The sequence below is a fragment of the Gallus gallus genome, chromosome 3, assembly GCF_016699485.2.
Source record: "Gallus gallus isolate bGalGal1 chromosome 3, bGalGal1.mat.broiler.GRCg7b, whole genome shotgun sequence".
NCBI classification, from domain to species: Eukaryota; Metazoa; Chordata; class Aves; order Galliformes; family Phasianidae; genus Gallus; species Gallus gallus.
In genome coordinates, this window is record NC_052534.1 from 22,768,343 (window position 1) to 22,787,802 (window position 19,460).

The window sequence follows — 19,460 nt, forward strand, 5'->3', positions numbered from 1 at the left end:
AATGCTTCTGTACACGCTATTATAAGAGAGCCTCCCCACGCCTCTGGCTCATTTCTGGAGGAAGTGGGAGGTTTTTTTTTTTTCATTTGAGGTTAAATCCTTCGTGTGTTGGTCCTGAAGAATTTTACATTGCATTTCTAGTAAAATGCACATTGTTATTGCTTGAAATACTCTGGGAAAAAAGTTACCTGCATATAAACTCCCTTCTGAAGTCTTGGGGACAGCTTTGTTAATGTCTTAGGTTTTTTTTTTTTTTTTTTTTTAAGTGATCCACCTGCCAAAAACTCTTAATAAATTACTTTAAAATGCAACCGTGGAGTGTAGTATTCTCTCACTGTTTCAGAAATCTTTAATACATGACATTGACCTTTCCTTGAAACAATTACTTCGCATCTTTGCTAACAGTCTTGGGAGTAAGACAGAAGTGATTTTTTTTTAATTTTTTTTTTTAAGTGCAAATACATTTTAATGCAGTAAAGTTCTTGTGATAAGCACTAAAGGTTTGCTGATTGTGTTTTTCATGATTTTTTTTTTTTAACTAATGAGGAAATCTGGTAAAATGATAAGTGTTTTTCCAGGGTGAAAGAGATCTTGCGTACACGTGCTGCAGCAATGTGCTTCCATTAAAGTTAAACCTATACTTAAGATGAAATCTTTGGCAGCTAGAAATTAGATGTATCTAGAAAGAATAGGTCTAGTATATTTCTGTATACCTACTGTGTTTCTTTGTCCAGATGTGAGATGAAAAGCTTTGTTATGTTTCAAATAGTACTTTGTGTCCTTCTCACCTTGCTGGTGTTGATTGAGGAGTGCAGGAGCTCATGGTTTTGGTGGCCTGGTCCAGTTGTGCGCCGTGGCTTGTTCACTGTTATGCTGCTGATACATACTAGGTGTGTTTTTACTGTGGCTGCAGTATGAGCACTTGCGTAATACGATATTAGAGCGTTCTTGAGTTGAAAATAGGAAGCGTGTTTGTGGCCTTAGGTGAGGTCAGTGCTGGGTAGTTGTACTTCTGACAGAAGTGGTTGTGCTGTATCTTAATAATTACATGACCTTTACAGAAGTGAATTTTGCCTGTCCTCTCACCCTGCCAAAGTGTCTTTTTTTTTTTTTTCTTCAGTAGAGTTTATATATTTAGTTTTATTATACTGAAGGGTGGGAGTGGGGAAGTACAAGCAGAAGAACTAAGCCAGCACTGCTAGTATAAGCTGCATTTCCTTAAAAGACCCTTTTGGTGCCCAGAAAACTTGGAAATGTAGGTAAGTGCATAGTCACGAGTTGAAGATCTTGGTAGGTGTGGGCGTGTTGTTATTCTGCTTGGGCATTGCCTGCTACGTAAGTTCTCAGAGTTTTGCTAGTGTAATTCCACATCAATTCTGGGAAGAAGCCTGCATAACTGCAGTTATGTTTTATGCATAATGTGGCTCTAATGGTCAATGATTGTGTCTTTTCATGCTGTGTTAGACTTACAATAAGTCTAATGGGTAGTGCTTTTTAATGTAGATGTAGCAGTAGGAGAGCAAAAGCGTGGCATCCCTCTCTAAGTAATGGATACAGTCCAGGTATAATTGCTTTTCTGATGCTGTAGTTCATTCTGTCCAGACAGCTGGGATAATTTATTAAAGTAGTTCTGTTAGAATAGACTCCACTTCTTCTTGAGAAGTTTTTTTTATGGTGACATAATCTGTACAGAACAAACATGGAGATTGACTACAGAAAGAAGCACGCTTTGTTTTCTTACCGTAGAGGAAAACCTGCAAAATCCATAAACTATACTGATGTGCATTGCAACCTGCAACTGCTTGAGTTGGAAAGCTGAAATCAACAGTGTCGATAAAGCCCTGGTATCAGTATAAAAGTGTGAACACTGTGACCGTTACTGATATTTTTTTTTCCAAGATCTTGTAATTAAATGAACTCATGGATCTCTATTTTTCTAATGTTCTTTTACCTGTGTTTTCTTTGTGGAAAAGCCATCTGCTGTGTCCCTGTTTTAATGGAGAATGGTTGAAAAATATTTGTTGGGAAAAAATAAAAAGTAGCTATTAACCAATGCACACGGACTGTCAGTTTTATTCCTTTAACTTCTTTACTTGCAGCAGTTTTAAAACGTTGCGGAGCTTCTTCTGCTTTTCCTTTTGAGTAAGGGAGTGTTCACAAAAAAGGGAAAGAAAGAGTGAGCAAATCTCTATCAAAACTTGATACAGAAGCATTTATTTTGTTAGTAGTATTATGGAAGCGTGGAGATGGGAGTTGATTAATGCACTCCCAATGAAGTCAACTTCACAGCAGGAGACTGATTGTTTTGGTAGGGGCTGATGTAGTGTTTTCTCTCAGGTGGAACTCGCAGTAATTTTCCTGTGAACTTGATCTGGCTGTGGAATTTTAAGACCTGATATTGAAGCTTGAATTTGTTGAGACGTTGTGTACCGTAGAAAATCTTGGCCCCACTGAAGTAGGTGGCAGAATCTCCCTTGGCTTTGACAAGGGCAAGACTGGCAATGGGATTGATGCGGTGGTTGGGGCAATGTTATGAAGTGCTCTGCTGGATTTGTTACATGTGTCGATTTATCATATTCAAATTTCAGTTAATTTCCCAAACATATTAACTGAAAGGAAGAGAAAGCTCTGTTCAGCTTTCAATTATGGGCAGTAATGCATTGTTAGCTGGTACTAGCTTGGTTGTATCGCACCTGTGGCAAGGTATACCAGGATGTTTTTTGTTTTTAAAATTAATATGGTCTAGAATGGCATTGAAAAGTTATTAATTGGCCATTAATTAATAAATAAATTGAGGAATTAATGGTTCTTTGAAAATTGTACGTGCAGAGTTAGAAGTGTGGTGTTTGCTGCTAGAAACAAGGTAGAAACATCTGAAGAACTGCTGCAAGGCATTTCTTAACTATTGAGTTGAACAAATGGTGTATGCTTGTCGCGAGTTAGCAACACGATGCAGGGTTCTCGTGCCAGGAAGATTTCTTTATTGCTGTGATGATCATGATGCTGTCTCTCTCTACTTTTCCAAGCAAGCCTTTTATATTCTAACATACGTATTCAGTACATTTCCACTAACAATCCATTGGCTAGAAAACAAGCAAATTCCATAACAAGTCTTCATAATCAGCAGTTTATCTTATGGCTAGGTACAAAACACCCCTGTTTATTCAGGCCTTCTGTCTCCTTTCCAGAGCCTCATTATCAGCGAGTCGACATTCAATTAGGCCTACCTGACCTCTCCATCTCCCACATGTGCTAATGGCCTGTGTTATTGCAGATAGTTTCTAGAAACAGACTTAAGAGCATCTATCTGCCTCTGGGTAGGAAAATGTTTCATAAGGAACTTTTGTGATTATGCCTCTTTCTTTTCCTCTTGTAGGATGTAGCCAGGAAGTTTCAAAATGTTTTAGGAGTATTGAGATTCCTGAAGAACTGCATGTGATGGAGAGCTTAGGAGATAGAGCCCCAAACAGGCAATGGCATGGTGGTAGGGAGGTCTCTGCTGGGGAAGTGGGCAGAGCTGGGCATTCAGCCCTGTGAATCCCATGGGGTCAGTGAGCATCCTGAGCTCAAGGGTATGAGTTATTCTGGATTTTCTCCATGGGATTGTGAGGATGAAAGCTCTCAGATTAAATTATTGCCAGGATGTGATGTTGCCATGAAAAGCTTGTGGGAAAATATTGTATTAAATAAAGAATTCAATTCTGAACTTGTGTATCTGAGGGAAACCAGATTTTAGAGATCTGTGCTGAGGATTCACAAATAGTCAGAGTGCTCGACTGTGGCTGGATTCACTTTCCTTATCATATGTGCTATTAGTAACTGAAGTGAATGTTTCTATTTTTTATAAATAAAATATCACTGTAGTTTTTGGAAGCTTTGTACCTTAAGGTGCTTGCCAAACTCAAAGTGAGACTAATTTTTTATGGTATGTTTATGGGAAATGAAATTTAAGGGACAAATGAGCAGCTTATTGTAGGCTGAGCTCTAGCGTATGTTTTTTATTTGGCCTTCTTTATGTAGAGCTGGTATGTAATTATTATATATAGACTCTACCTGTCCTTTCAGGTGTTCATTGCCTGCCAAATCTCAGAAGCTGTGAAGGTGCATACTTTTGCACAGGTTACATACATGAGGTAGTGCTTGTGCATTGTGATCGTTGCTTTTTATCTAAGGCCCAAGCAGTTCCCATTTTTGTGGCGTAGTTTTAGCATAAAGAGAGGTTTTGCATTGTTCTTTTGAATGTTTGAAATTGCAGATTTCCTCCCATAATCTGTCACATACAGAAAGCTGTTGAGAATACTGATACTTAAAAGTCAGAATTCCATAGCTAATTTCAAGCAATGTAAGTTCATCTTAAAAGATGAAGATATTCAATACAGAAAAAGATTTTCAGTGCAGAAAATAATTCACACTTGCAAAATGCATTGTGTTGCTGGGTTAGGATCCCAAATTTCTTCCTTTGTGAACTCTTTGAAGTATAGCTCTTGGTAGATTTTGCAACTGTGTCATAGTTGCTTTTTATAGATTACTCTGGAAGAGAAAATGTAAGAAATATTTACGTCACAGGATACAAACACACTGTGGTTTGTAGGAGAGTGGCCAAACCCTTTTATTTTACAAAGTACACTTTAAATGTTCATTTTTCTTTCTTCTTTTTTGTCTTAGAATGACAGCTTTTCAATAGTTGTCTTCTGTATTTTTGCCTGAGTAAAATTGGAGAGTTTTTTATTTGCCATCACTTAAAAAAATATATTTTTAGCACTCTTTTATTGACTGATGTGTCATTATTCTGGTGCGCATAGTTTTTACACTGACAGGGGAAGTGGAAGTACCTCATAGTAGTAGTTGTTTTTCATCTTCTGCAGCATGTTGAAAATGAAGAGACAGATGTGATGAACAGCTCTTAAACTGGTTCATGTTCTTGCTTAGTTAAAAAAAAATATCCTAAACAATCTGAAGCTATTCCATTTGCAAGGTACTAGCCTGTATTAACTAGCTAAGGGTTTGGTTTGTGTTGTTGTACTGCTGTGCTGCAGAGAATGTAGGCGAGGTTCTGCAGCCCCGTGCAGGCAGGTTTCCTTCAGTGTGTGCAGGGGTTGGTCTGTCAGGAGTCTGTATGATAACCAGCAGTGGGTTCAAGGCAGTAGTCTCAGCACCATAGCAAGCTGAAGTGAATACTGAATAGATGGTGCACATTACCTGATACGTGGTGAAATGGCATCTTTTTATTTATTTATTTATTTTTCCTAGTTCAGAAGCATGCTGAGTAAAAGTATTGGCACCATGCTTGGCTGTTGTGGTGAAAGTTTGCATCAGGGAAAGACTTAAACTCTGGGTGTTTTGTCTCTGCAAACGATGTAGAGTTGGTCTTAATGCTGCTGTGCTCTTCTTCATGTAATTTTTTTTCCCACTGTAACTACAGAAATCATTGCCTTGTTTAAAACATTGATTTCCAAGTGCTACTGCTGAGTCTCAGATTCATGGGTCTGTGTGCTGCCAGTCAGGAACTGTAGTTGCGTGGAAGTTGTGAGTTGCAGATCAATGCATTTACTTGTGGCTTACCAAGCTTTAGAGTTGTTCCTACCACATTTTTGAGAACTACTGCTCTAAATGTTGCCTTTCTGTAGTAGCCACTATTGGGTTTTTATAAGATCTGAAAATAAGATTTCACTGCTTCATATGTGAAGTTCTATATGAAGTTTGTAATGAAAATAAAGGACCACTAGGGAGGTTACCTTGTCCAGTTCCCTGCTGTAAGCAGAGCTAGCTTTGAAGTCAGATTCATGTGAGTTTTGAAAATAGGCTGTCATTCCACAACTGTCATGCATGAGCCTTCTCGTTCATGAACTTTTTTTTCCTCATGTCCAGTTGAGTTTTCTATGTTGCAGGAATCGGCTGTTGCCAGAAGTAGCTGAAAGACTGCTGTTAGTGCCTGCTTTAGCCTCCTGATGTCCAGGCTAAGGAAACATATTCCCCTCAGACTTCCCTAGTGCTGCACTGTAGGTGCTTCCCAGTTTTGTTGGCACTCCGCTGGACTGCTGAATTTGTCTGAGAGTTAGGGTTCAAAACTGGACTCAGTATTTCAGATGGGGCCTCACAAGTGCTCTTGTAGCTCTGTGACAAGTCAAAACCAGGCGGAGCTCACTCAAACTGAAACAGATCAGTGTATTTTGCCGGATGATTTTTATGTGCTACTTCAAAGCCTGGAGCTGATGTGGGGAAGGTGGATGGGAGAGCTTCAGGGCTCTGTGTTGGTCTGTGCTGCAATTAGTTTGGACTACTGGAAGGAGGATGGAGGCTTTCAGGCCACTGAGTAACAGTGCCTCAAAGGATTCGCCTGCATAGCTGATGGTTCTTTGCCAGCTTAATGGCTTTTGTTCTCTCTTATAATCTGTTTGGGAGTGTGCAATAAAGGGCAGCCTGGTTATTTCCCAGAAATTACTAGGGAGGTGTTGTTACAAGTAGGCAGTATGCCTTCTCCAGGTACCATGAGGCAAGTTTCAGGGAGTATTGCTTGGATAGTGACTGTTAATTAGGTAGTATTTGCACTTGGTAAATCAATTGGATGCGCTGGCAGGGCTGAGTTTGAAAAACTGAGTGTTGTATTTAAATTAAAATACACTGTTGAACTGTACTGATGATAATGATCTATGTTGGGGTACCATCTGGCAGCTGCCCAGGAGGCTGTGCGGATGTTTCCCCCAGTTGTTTCTCTCACTGGGGCACACTGCTAAGCCCTGCCAGGCCTCATGCCCCTGCCTATGGGCTAAGGCCCCAGCCAGCTGACCCAAAGCCAGAACTGAGCCTGTGCCAGTGGTCTCTACACGTTGTCAATCACTCCCAATGTATGTGTATTTATTTATAAATTATATACAGGGACTGCTGAGGTTCTAATGTTTTCTTCTAATGTGTCCCTTGAGTTGCACACGTGGTGCTTGGCAGGCTGCTGGTCTGGGCTGTGCAGCTCTCATCCTCTAGTTCTTGCTCGCTGTGTTACATTTTCATGCTGTCTTGGTAACGTGGGTTGTACACATTTCATAAATCAGTAATTTTGTCCACTGTGTTAACAAATACTGATGAGGACTGAATTTGTGTGACTTGGATATAAAAAGACAAAAAGGATAGTTGGAAAGAAAAAGCCGTTAGTTTTTCTACTGTTTATGCTGTAAAAAGTACATTAGGGAAATTTCAAACAGTAGACTGTTACACTTTTAAATGATAATTTCTGTCAAGACCACGTGTTGCTCAAGTGGCCCTCTTTTAAAGAAAGACCAAAGGGATAGCTGTGCAAGAATTTAACTTGATTGTGCAGCTGTTCTGTTGCTGTCCTGAAGTTAGCAGAACACAAATGGTCATTGAAAATTGGCATCAGTTAAAAAGAATTAAATGTGCAATTATGTGGTTTAGGTAAACCTTGGGTACACATGGTGAAATGCAAACAGGATTTACTCTAAATAGGTAGTGAGCTCATGTGGCTTGGTCGTGAACTTGACTTTTCCCTCACAGACCACATACCTTTGAGTGGTGTTCCAACTGCGTGTTGGTCCTGTGGTATTTCACAGACACGCTGCCATCCTGCATCACATCACTGTGGTGTTACACAACCCTTGCTGGGGGGATGTTGAGGTGGTAGTAATGTATTTTTTTGGTTTATTTGTGGTTTTCAAGGTGTTGAGAGTGCAGCAGCCTCTTCAACTGAATGCTGCTGTAAGAATTCTGCTAGTGATGGCAAGAATTTTGCTGGAGTGTGTTAGATGTGCTTCTGGGAGGACTGGTAGTTACTCATGGAGTTTACAAAAATGTATCTGTTTTCTTCATTTTTGTCTTTGTCTTGTAGACTGGTAGGAGCTTACAGTAAGTTGGGTAGATTTTTCCTGTGTATAGAATGAGGAAAAACATAGCGGTACATTTTTCTAATCAGGTGAGCTGTATGTTTAGCAGTAGGGCCGAATAGTAGAAACTATGTATTACCATTCAGATTTTTTCTCCTTGGCATTTTCTTCTATTTTTTTTTTTTCCCCTCTTGTCATTTTTATAAATGCGAGTTTTCAAGAGTTTGGTGAACTTAGCAAACCCATCTCATTTGTGTTGGTAGTTATAATTCCCATCAGAGTAGTGGTTGAACAAAGTTCTGTGCGGTTGCTTGGACTTTCCCACAATGGTAAGCCTTTATTGTATGGTCACAGAGAATGTTTGGTTTGGTAAAATGAAGGAGTTTTACTGATTTCAAGTAGCAGTGTTAGTGTTACCATAGTGATACGGATTGGGATTTTTAAAAGTAGGCGTGCAGTGTGAAAAAAAATCCTGTTTTTTTTTTTCCTTCTCCTTTTCCATTTAGCTGGGAGTCTTTGGAACCTGCTTTTGAGAGCTGTATATGCTGCAGAAGGAAATAATAGCTTCCTGTAAGAAGTGTTAACAGTGACATTAAAGCAGAATGCTAATCACTTACTGATTTGTTCTTACTAATGCACATCTACATTTAAATTCAGCCACATCATAAAATGTCTTCTAATTTGCTTAGCATTCAGTTGCAAGACTGGCATTTATGCTGCTGGTTTGCAGCAGCCAGCAGATGTGCTACTGAATCATGGGAGAGAGTATTTCCCTTAAAATGCAGAGTCAGCTCATGAATGCTGATTTTTGTCTAATGTTTCAAGTAGTTGGCTGTAGCCACAGTCTGCTTTCCTGTTCTGTTGGAGCAGAGTTAGCAAGGCATCTTTGCAATGATGAATCCTCTGCTGCACACTGTCAATCAATAAGCATGGGGCGGCACAGTGTAAGGGCTGGGGTATTTTCTGTTAGTATGAGGTAGAAGCTAGCTTCAAAATCATTGAGGTGTAGAAAGATTACAGGATCAGGGGGCAGTTGAGGTGGAAAGGACCTCTGGGAATGCCTTGCCCGATGCCCTGCTGGCAGGACGACCAGCCAGGGCAGGCTGCTCAGGGCTGCATCAGCTGGGTTGGGGCACCTCCGGGGACAAATACCCTACTGCCTCATTGGGCAGCCTGCACCGCTGTTTGACAGCCTCACAGGAAAATAACTTTTTTCTTAAGTTTAAAAGAAACATGTTGTATCCCTTGCCTCTTTTACTGGATACCACTGACAAAAATTTGGCTGTCTTCCTTATGTCCTTCCATCAGGCATTTTTATCCATTGCTAAGATCGCCCCCGAGCCTTCTGTTCTTCTGATGCAACAGTCCAAGTGCTTTCAGCCTTCTGTGAGACAGGTCCCTTCATTTCAATCGTTGTGAACAGTCATGAGAGCCCACAGAATGATGCGTGTAGAGCTGGTCAGGGGGAGTAAATTTCTCTTTTGACATAAGTAAGAGATTGGCTTCAGTTCATTCTAATCTAACTAGAATTATAAATTTGAGTGTTAAATATGGTGGCAGAATTTTAAGGGGAGCTGAGAAAAACACAGGCATGGCAGGCAGAGGAATTGGTTTGATTTGATTATATGATATTGTGTGGATGATGTTGGATAACTGAATGGATGCCAGGGTATAGAGAGGTATAGGAGATGCTATCATCAGTTGATTAGTTGGGATCTCTGCAGGGAGTAAGGGAAGATAAAGAGATTGTGAGAGGAAGTGGAGATGATGTTACAGTCTTTGATGAGATTTGGAGAGTTACAGTAAATGGGAGAGCCAGGGTCATGCAGATGGAAGCTTCAAAGGAGCAGCAATCAGGAAAAAATGAGGGAGCATATTTGTTACAGGTAGTACTAGTCTGATTAATCAGTGAGTACAAGAGTTGGTGACTGGGATGCTGTGAGACTAAAAATGCTCTGTGCCCAGTAGATGCCTACGTTCAGTTTGACTAATGCAAATGAATTGCCCGCCTGTTTTTAAAAGGATTCTCTGAACTCCGTGCTATTAATTGCAAGTTCACGTAAGTACACTCTTCAGTGGTGTTAAGGAGAAACTGAGATTGGGTGTATTGTGACTAGCAATAGCTGAACATTATTAAAACAACCAATAGCAACAAAATGAAAAATCCCTAAATAATGATATTGCATGGAGTTTTGTAGATCACGATGTGTTGCTGAATTTGATTTTGAGACGAACATATTGAATTTGTATAGGTCTCTATAGAATATGCTTGTTTATACTTAAGAACTCTAGCAGTAATAAATGTCAACTCCTATAAACTGTTTGATAAAAGCCATTGAGATATTCTAAAATATTTTTGCTGTTGAAAGTAATATGTTTTCCGATGTGAACTGAATATATATCCTCAACCTTTTTCTTCTAGTTGTCATGGATGATGACGATGATGAATCCTGTCTCCTTGATCTTATTGGGTAAGTTTTGCCTATGTAATTCTTCAGAAAGGTTGGGTATCGTATCAATAGTAGGTGACTTGCAAATAAGATAGATAGCTACACTGTTGAAATGAAATGAAGCTGTGCTTCCCTTCATGGAGATGTATGTATAACATGACCTTCAGTCCCGCTTCATGCTAGATGACAATCCACTTGTTGGCATTCTTCTCAAGAGCAGCTAAGGAATGAGTGGATGTGAAAGCTGAAGTCTCTTTTCAGCAAATGGTAATACAAGGTCATTGCAGAAGCACAGTAGTAGGGATGTTGTTACAGACTTCATTGCAGAGAACTGTTTTTTAGGGGTTTAAAAAAAAGAAATTTCAGCTTTTTGAGTGGTGGAACTGGAATCTTTGTTGACACTGTTCGTATTTTAAAGGGAAAAGCAAGACTACGTGTTTTTCTTAAAAAAAAAACACGTTAATTTCTACTAGTACCTTGTGTTTGCATAAAAATATTAGAAATGCTACCTAGTACTGTAAAGTATCCACAACAAACAAGGATTTGTTACCGTTTTCCTCAAAAGGTGCTGATTTTAATAAAATTGGGGATTTTACTTTCTTTTTAAATATAAATTACAGATTTATTTGCAGTAATATATTCCATATAGGTATCTCATACTACAGTAACTAGATTACTGCAATGCATGATTTCTGTTGGTTGTATAAATGGCAGGTTACCTTTGCTTGGCTGACATTCATGTCAAGTACTTGAGAACAGGTAGTGTGTTGTAATACATTTAAAACATGAGAAGAAACATCTCATATGCGATGAAACATCTCAAACTCTGAAAAATTGGTATGGCAGTGGTCATGTAGCAGCTATTAAAATGTGGTATCTATTTCATACAAGATTTTTTATTTTTTAGTACTGTGTTAAATGTAGTAGATAAATAGGTTTTCTACATTTCTTATGCACTGAAGACCTCCTGCCAAAACAGTGAGAACTTGAGAGAAAAGCAAAATGCTATCGCAGTGGCTACTGTAATTTAGGGATTACTCTGTGGATGCTATAGCTGAAGTGTTGTCTGGAATGGATCACGGTTATGTTTTGTGTTGTGTACTGTGCAAGATTACTGGCTGTAGCTGTGAGAAATGAAAAGACATCCTACTTTAACATAAAGAGGGTAATTGACTGCATTGGATAATTAAGTGCTGTGTCATGAGTGTGAATCATGAAGGTCCTGGTACAAGTTCACAGGTGGTCCAGAAAATGAAAAGCGCGCTCTATCCACATGAGTGTTTGAAAAATTACAGCATTTTTCCTGATGCTCGCAGCAATTACTGTTGTAAGCATCTAGAAGAATGGACAACAGCAACTTTGGTTTTTGGTAAGTGTCTTCTAAAATTCCTTAGTTACTAAAGCCAGCATTTAAGGTGATGAAGTATTCTCCTTTTTTAATTGTGTGTTTCATGACTTAAAGCCAGTGAGTGAAGTTACTATTAAATGGCTTGATAATGTATCAGTAAAATGCGACAGACCTTGTGATCTCATACAGTGATCTTTCTCCCAAATTCTTGAATTTTCTAGTATGAAAATGATTTTTTTGCTCGACAATATATGTAGCCACTTGTGTTGTAAATGTAATTGTACCATGAAGTCCCTGCTAAACGCTACCTTTTTAACATGTGCTTGATAACCCATGCATGCAGTTTTTTTTTTTTCCCAAATAAGAGACGTGTTTTTGTGCTTTTAGAAGACTGTTAAACCTGTTACATTAACTTCTTTCCTTTTTATTTTCTAGGATGATGGAGAGAGGAGAGATGCTTTGAATGAACTTCTTTTTTTCAATGAGAATCTCCTGTTTCTCAATTTTTTTAAAATTATTGCTTCTTAATAAAGATATTTTAAAGTTAAAAGACTCCATGTCACTTTGCTCTTTAGGCTAATGGACGCGTTGGGAAATGATTTATAGTAATTTATAATAAAATAATCACTTGCAGCACATTTTTAGTGCTTTTTGTGAGGTCTACATGTTCAATTACATTTAAGTATTTTTAAATTATTTGAATTTCCAACACTCATTCTGTCAGACCATGTTTTAAATCTGAGTTCTCTTCAGTGATAGTGCCAGGTTCATGAAATGCACTGAAATTGTGTTTTGTAACATTTATTCAGTTATTTGTACGGTTGATTTCACTTGGTGCAGCTTTTTACTCTGGCAAAAAAATGCAAGCTTTTTGTTAACAGTGTCAGAAAACATGCTAAAAGATTTGACTTGGTAAAAAAATCCTGTTGACTTAAACAGTAGCTGAGCAGGCATAATAATTAATCTCAGTAGAGAAGATGGTTGCTGTTTTAGTTCTCATGTTACTTGGTTGTAGTATTTTCCTTAGGTTTTGTCTTGTGTGCTGTTGTGAAATGCTTTGTTTTGAGAGAATGAGAGTAATGCCTTCATCAAAAGAGTCAGTGTGACTCAGATTTTGTGATGAACATGGTTGATTGTTTGAAATGTCTTTGTGCAGTGACAGTAAATCTGATCAATATCTGCAAATCATGCTGATAAAGAAACAAGGAGCCTCAAATGGTGCATACTTTGAACTTTGCACTGCAGTCAGTGAAACAAACCTGATTTGTGTGAGTTAAGAGTGTCTGACTTGGTTAAATTCACATCATTAGCAGAAAGAGTTGCCTAAATAGTAACTTTTTTCTTTCTTTTTTTTTTTAAGGGACCCACAGGCACTGAATTACTTTCTGCATGGACCTAGTAGTAAATCTGTAAGTAGCATTTCCTGTGTGTGAGACATACGAAACCATTACTGAGTGTGTTGTTTCTAAACATGATTTTGTTTTTTACCAGAGCAACGAAGACTTGACAAATGCAGAATATTCTGTAGCCAACTCAAATTCCATTTTCGCCAACTCCAATGTAAGTGGTCGGGAGAGAAATGTTGTTTTTGAAACTGCATGCTTCTGTTGCAGCTTTATTTGGCTTTTATAAAACTGAATTAAGTGGTTTTGGGCTTTGACCTCTTCCACATGAAAATTCTGAATGTTCTCATAGAACCACCTCATGCTGCTCAAGTATTTCTGTTGGGTTTTCAGTAGTGACTGAATCAAAAGGCATTAGCACTACTGAGCCATTTCTTGCAAATTTTCAAAAGCCACTTGCTGAGCAGTGAAAATGTTCTCCAGTGTAACTATGCAGTGAATGGGGCATGTAAGTTTAGTGATTGTAGATGTGGTAGTGCTCAGATGTAGAGTATCTGTTCTACATCTAATGTATTATTTCTACATCTAAATGTATTATTTACACATTTCCTGTGAATTGTAGGATATTTTTGTACCTTATTTCTGAATAAAATCTGAGCTAGCAATTACGAGATTTAATTCATGTTATTTTTTTGTTCTTTACACTGAGTAGCTAGCTGGGGATGTTTTCTTCCTGCAATTTCAGCATTCAGAGAAGTCGCTTGAAATTCGTTAGGTGCTGTAAGTAGTCATAGAATCGTATTTCATAGAATGGCTTAGATTGGAGGTGACTTTAAAGATCAGCTAGTTCCAACCCCCCAGTATTCTTTTTGTGCTAGGACTGTTGCAGCACTGGATCAAGTTTTACTCAGTAATGTTGTGGGCTTTGTGTACATGGTAATACGGCCAAGGCTGTTCTGATTCAGTGTTGGCAGTAGACTTCTCTTGAGTAGGAGGCTGGACTAGGTGGTTTCCAGAGATTCCTTCTAACACACATTTCTTTTACTTCATTAGTTGATTGTTGTTGTTGCTGTTTTTTTGTTGTATTATGACCTATTCATCCCCACATTCAGTTTTTGTAATATATACAGTAGGGTTTCCTTGTTAATTACTCTCTGTTACGTTGTTGTCTTGACTTCATATGTTTGCCCCGTGTTCCTAGCTGAAACGTGGGAATACTATAAATATATAAGGACCTTCAATAATTGATTAAATAATTATTGAAAACTCTTTCTTTCTTCATAGAGAACTAGTGACTCTCCTGTTTGCCATGTTCTTCCCCTTCAATATCATATTAAATATGAAAGTAAAAACATAAATTTAGTGACAGGTTTTTCTCCACAGACCTTACAGGCTGAAAGTTCAAGATGTGATAGCTATGCTGCTTGAGATAGCTCTGGGGGAATTGGGATTCCTTATAGGGTGTGCCCGATTTTCGACTGATCATTAAAAGTGGTCTCAACATGGTACAAGGCTAATCATTATCAGACAGCAGTTTACTATATGCAGCATGACAGAGATGGGTTTTGAGAAAGCATCCTAAGAAAGATGAGGCTATGGGGAAAAAAAGATAACATACGGCATATATTTGCCATAGCGTAGACTTCCTAATTGTTCTTTGCAGACATTTTTTCTGATAGGCACGAAGAAATTGGCAGAAGTTGGGGTTATTCTTGGTGTATTTCAGAAGCTGAGATTTTTGGTAGTGATTTTGACTGGGATTTGTATTCTAGATACCTCTTGTGCCTTTGCAAGGCACTGTTTCATCCATCCTCACAATCAAGTCATTTTTCACTCAAGTCAGCATATGGTTTCTACCCAAGGAGGGGAGGGGAGAGGAGAAAAGATGGTGTTAGTATTCCATACAAATTCCACTGGTGGATGGCTTCACAGGCTCTGCTTATAGCTTAAGACACCTGAAAAGTTGAGGGTTTCTGACTCCCTTTTGTTGTTAAAATTCTTGCATATAGTGAAAATTCTGGTTTTGTATGTATTCAGAATTGCTACTATGAAGTAGGATTGACTGTGTTGACGCCCATATAATGCCTTTCAGTGGCAGAATTTACAAATTCAGTGTCAAGGGTTCAGTGCCCCAGCTGGCAAGCATGCACAACCAACACCTAACACAACCAACGTGAAATTCATAGAATTGTAGAATCGCTAAGGTTGGAAAAGACCCACAGGATCATCCAGTCCAACCATTTGCCCTTCACCAATGGTTCTCGCTAAACCACGTCCCTCAACACAACATCCAAATGGTTTTTCAACACCACCAGGGTCGGTGACTCCACCACCTCTCTGGGCAGCCCATTCCAGTGCCTGACCACCCTTTCAGAGAAGTAGTATTTCCTAACGTCCAGCCTGAATCTTCCCTGGTGCAGCTTGAAGCCATACCCTCTAGTCCTAGTTGATGTGTCTCATGCTAATAAAGTGTCATGGTGACTTTAGGGAGAGAAGGCAGGGTCTGATTTTTTTTTTTTCCTCACTTCCCCTCAAAGTGAATAATTGCTTAACTTCTCCACTGATCGCAGGTTTGTTTCCTGGCTGTCATCAGTTTCTGTTACATCTCTCACGGGAGAGTTCCCTAGTCATTGCCTGGATTGTATACAGTGACTCCTGTCATTTTCCTGCTAGGTACAGTGGAACAGTTTGAGAGCAGAATATGCATGGGGCCAGTGAGAGTAAGACTGTCATTGATAGAGATTTATGAAATTGCAGAGGCACTGATTTCTTGTTGAAAATAGCATAATGTTCTGTGTGGCTGTTCGGAATCATGGCAGCAGCGATAGAGATGTTAAGTTGGAAGGAACAAGTTTCTAGTTTGCTTAAGTAAAATTGTGTTTCGATGTTAACCAGTCCTGAGAGCAGGAAATGAATCTCAGTATTCTTCATTTCAGAGGGAAAGTTTCAAGTTCTTTGTCCTGATTGCGTACAATATTATTATTTATTATTCCAATTGCTGCTATTATTATTAGTTGTTGTATTGTTAGTACTAATGGTAACAGCATTAACTGGAAGCATCTAAATGTTACGAGAGGTTTCGCATTGGTCATTGTCATTGGACACAATTTACAGGTGCAGTACGGAATTCTTCCCAGGAACCTGGGGGTCCTGAGTTCCAGTAGGGCCCCATGTAGTGACTACTTTTTGCTCTGCATGATGGTAGCTAGATACAGTGGAGACATCAGGACATTTAAGTACTGATTTAATTCTTTTAATAAACATATACGTTAATAAAATTATGTGTATGTACATACATAAACATATATAAACATTTTATTGAATTCTCAGTATAGTCAATATTTTACAAGAGGGGTGAAGTTTCATAAAATATACAGGCTGATTCAGAAGCAGGTCAGCTTAAAATTCTGAATTAAATATGCTTAAATATTTAGAGTGGGGACATGGTTGCATGTGATAATTACAGCTTATGGTGTCTTCACTTGTTTATATGAGGTGACAACAAATGTCTGTGACATTCAAGGAGTGAGAGCTCAGAATATGAATGCAACTGATAGTTTCTCCACCCACATTATGCAGTCCTGATCTAAGAAGAACTTGGATGTTTTTTCAGTAGTTAAGATGTGATTTTGGAATTTAGAAAGGTGTACTCTTATGGAACTTAGAACAATTGCAAGTATTTAATATCCATTTAAATTTGACATTCCTAACCCCCCCCCCCAAGAACCTGACATTTGTGTTGCTAAGAGATTCTGGGTATATTGTGGTGTTTTTTATTTTATTTTATTTTTATTGTTGTTGTTGTTTTTTTTTTTAAGGAAAATTTGACAGTAGACCAACGTAAAGTAGGCTGGTTGGATGAGATTTCTATTACAGTATTTACAGATGTACATTAGAAGAATTTTTAATTCAACATGCTACTTAATATTTGCTGTAGTTTTAGTGGTAGTAGTTCTCTGTAATCTTTTCTGAAGATATAAAACACAATGTCTGTAGCATTGTTTTTCTTACTCTTTTATTTCTAAAACTCTTCAGGACAAAGATTTAACGCAGTTCCTTAATGTTGCGAAATGGCTGCTAATTGGCACCGTGTGATCATAGTATGGCAATTTGTTTGTGTGAAAAAGCTCAATGGGGAAACAGCTGGGAATTTCTAAAAAGGATTTATTTTATTATGTTTCATTTCAGAACACTGATCCTAAGTCGTCTGTAAAAGGTGTAAGCAGTCAGCTTGGAGAGGGGCCTAGTGATGGACTGCAGCTGTCCAGTAGCCTTCAATTTCTTGAAGATGAACTTGTGTCTTCTCCTTTACCTGATCTTAGTGAGGATCAACCTTTTGATATTCTTCAGAAGTCTTTGCAGGAGGCCAATATTACTGAACAGACTTTGGCAGAAGAGGCATATTTGGATGCCAGTGTAGGTTCTAGTCAACAGTTTGCACAAGCTCAGCTTCATCCTTCTTCATCAGCATCCTTTACTCAGGCTTCTAATGTTTCTAATTACTCAGGTCAGACGTTGCAACCTATAGGAGTTACTCAAGTGGTACAGCAACCTGTTGGAGCATCTTTTGCAAGCAATACAGTCGGCGTGCAACATGGCTTTATGCAACATGTCGGAATTAGTGTTCCCAGCCAGCATTTGTCTAATAGCAACCAGATTAGTGGTTCTGGGCAGATACAGCTAATTGGTTCATTTAGTAATCAGCCTTCCATGATGACCATTAATAACCTCGATGGATCTCAGATAATACTGAAGGGTAATGGTCAGCAGACGCCTGCAAACATGAGCAGTAGCCTCTTGGTTCATAGACAAACTCCAAATGGTAATTCACTGTTTGGGAACTCAAATACAAGTCCTGTAGCACAACCTGTAACAGTTCCATTTAACAGCACAAATTTTCAGACATCTGTACCTGTCCATAATATCATAATTCAAAGGGGTTTAGCACCAAACTCTAACAAAGTACCTGTTAATATCCAACCAAAGCCTGTCCAGATGGGTCAGCAATCTGCTTACAATGTGAATAACTTGGGAATACAGCAGCATCATGTACAGCAAGGGATTCCGTTTGCTTCTGCAAGCTCACCTCAGAGTTCAGTAGTTGGTCCTCATATGTCTGTTAATATCGTTAATCAACAAAATACAAGAAAATCAGTTACACCTCAGACAGTTAGCAATGCTGGAGGTAGTATTGTTATCCATTCTCCTATGGGACAGCCTCATGCACCTCAAAACCAGTTTCTCATACCTACAAGTTTGTCTGTTAATTCAAACTCAGTTCATCATGTCCAGGCCATAAATGGGCAGCTTCTTCAGACACAGCCTTCCCAGTTGGTTCCTAGCCAAGTGTCTGCTGAGCACGTAATGCTCAACAGGAACTCTACAAACATGCTGAGAGCCAACCAGTCGTATTCTGGACAGATGCTGAATAATCAGAACGCAGCTGTTCAGCTTGTTTCTGGCCAGACCTTCACAGCTCCTGGAAACCAAGTTATAGTAAATCATGGAACTTCACAAATTGTTGGTGGACAGGTGCCACTGCAGCAGGCATCACCGACAGTGTTGCATTTGTCACCCAGTCAAGCTAATGCTTCTCAAGGTAGATCGAGTTTTACGACAATGTCACCTGGGCAGTCTACAGTCTCAAATATGTCAGCTTCTAATCGATTCGCTGTTGTAAGTTCTTCTGGTTCAGTACATCCTAGCTTGGGACCTTCAGTTCAGTCTGTTGCATCTGGAGGAAACTTTACCGGAGATCAGCTCACACAGAACAGGACTCAAGTTCCCATCAGTGCATCTCATCGTCTTCCAGCATCCTCTTCCAAATCCGTCAGCACCTTTAGTCACACGTCAGTTGGAGTAACACAGCAACAGTTCACCTTCAGTCAGGTAAGAAAACTGCTTCAGAATAGAGCTGAAGAAACGATTCTAAACTGTGCTAAAATCTTGTTAACGAAGTACTGAAATTGTTAGTATGGACAAGGTAGACTTTGTTAGGCTGTAGTATTACAAATGCCGTGAAACTGCTGAAAATCACTGTAACGTAGGTGTGTCTTTTCACTCAGTATTTTCTGAAGTTGGTCACTGAGTGAATGAGCCTGTCGCTTTCGTTAATTCAAAAGCTTTTATTGGTGATTTATGGTGGTATTTTTCTCAACTTCTTACCATTGGTACACTTCTGTTCTCAATTCAAAGGAATTGACATTGTAAGATTGTCCAAGTATGGGCTTTTTGATAATCTTAGCATAGGTATTGATGTAAAGTCTAGGGTACATTTTTAGCACTGACAAGTCTTTTGTCATCACTAAGAATTATATATACATTTTCAACGTTTGGCCTGTTTCTTGGGTCTCTCTTTGTTGTTTACTTCTCATAAGTAATCCATTAAACTCAATCTTTTTGACATTCTGCGTGCTTACAGTTTTTTTTTTTTGGATCTGGAGCAGCTGGAAGCTTTCAAATTTGAAGCAAAGAAAAGGTGAAAGGT

The 19,460-nt window shown here is 38.8% G+C and overlaps 1 protein-coding gene across 8 annotated transcripts in view; it reads left to right on the forward strand.

The window, feature by feature from the left end:
- GLTSCR1L (GLTSCR1 like) overlaps positions 1–19,460 on the forward strand; it is a 45,878-nt gene that overhangs the window by 13,718 nt on the left and 12,700 nt on the right. For 5 of the 8 annotated variants that reach the window (XM_040697394.2, XM_025148872.3, XM_015283845.4 and 2 more), the window contains 4 exons: positions 10,255–10,303; positions 12,991–13,039; positions 13,122–13,190; positions 17,162–18,862. In XM_040697394.2, the coding sequence (XP_040553328.1) occupies positions 10,260–10,303; positions 12,991–13,039; positions 13,122–13,190; positions 17,162–18,862 (1,863 nt within the window). In that variant the 5' untranslated portion in view covers positions 10,255–10,259. Of the gene's footprint in view, positions 1–84; positions 1,260–9,202; positions 9,892–10,254; positions 10,304–12,990; positions 13,040–13,121; positions 13,191–17,161; positions 18,863–19,460 lie in introns of those variants that run through there. The other 3 variants (XM_015283844.4, XM_040697392.2, XM_004935345.5) reach the window with 3 other exon arrangements.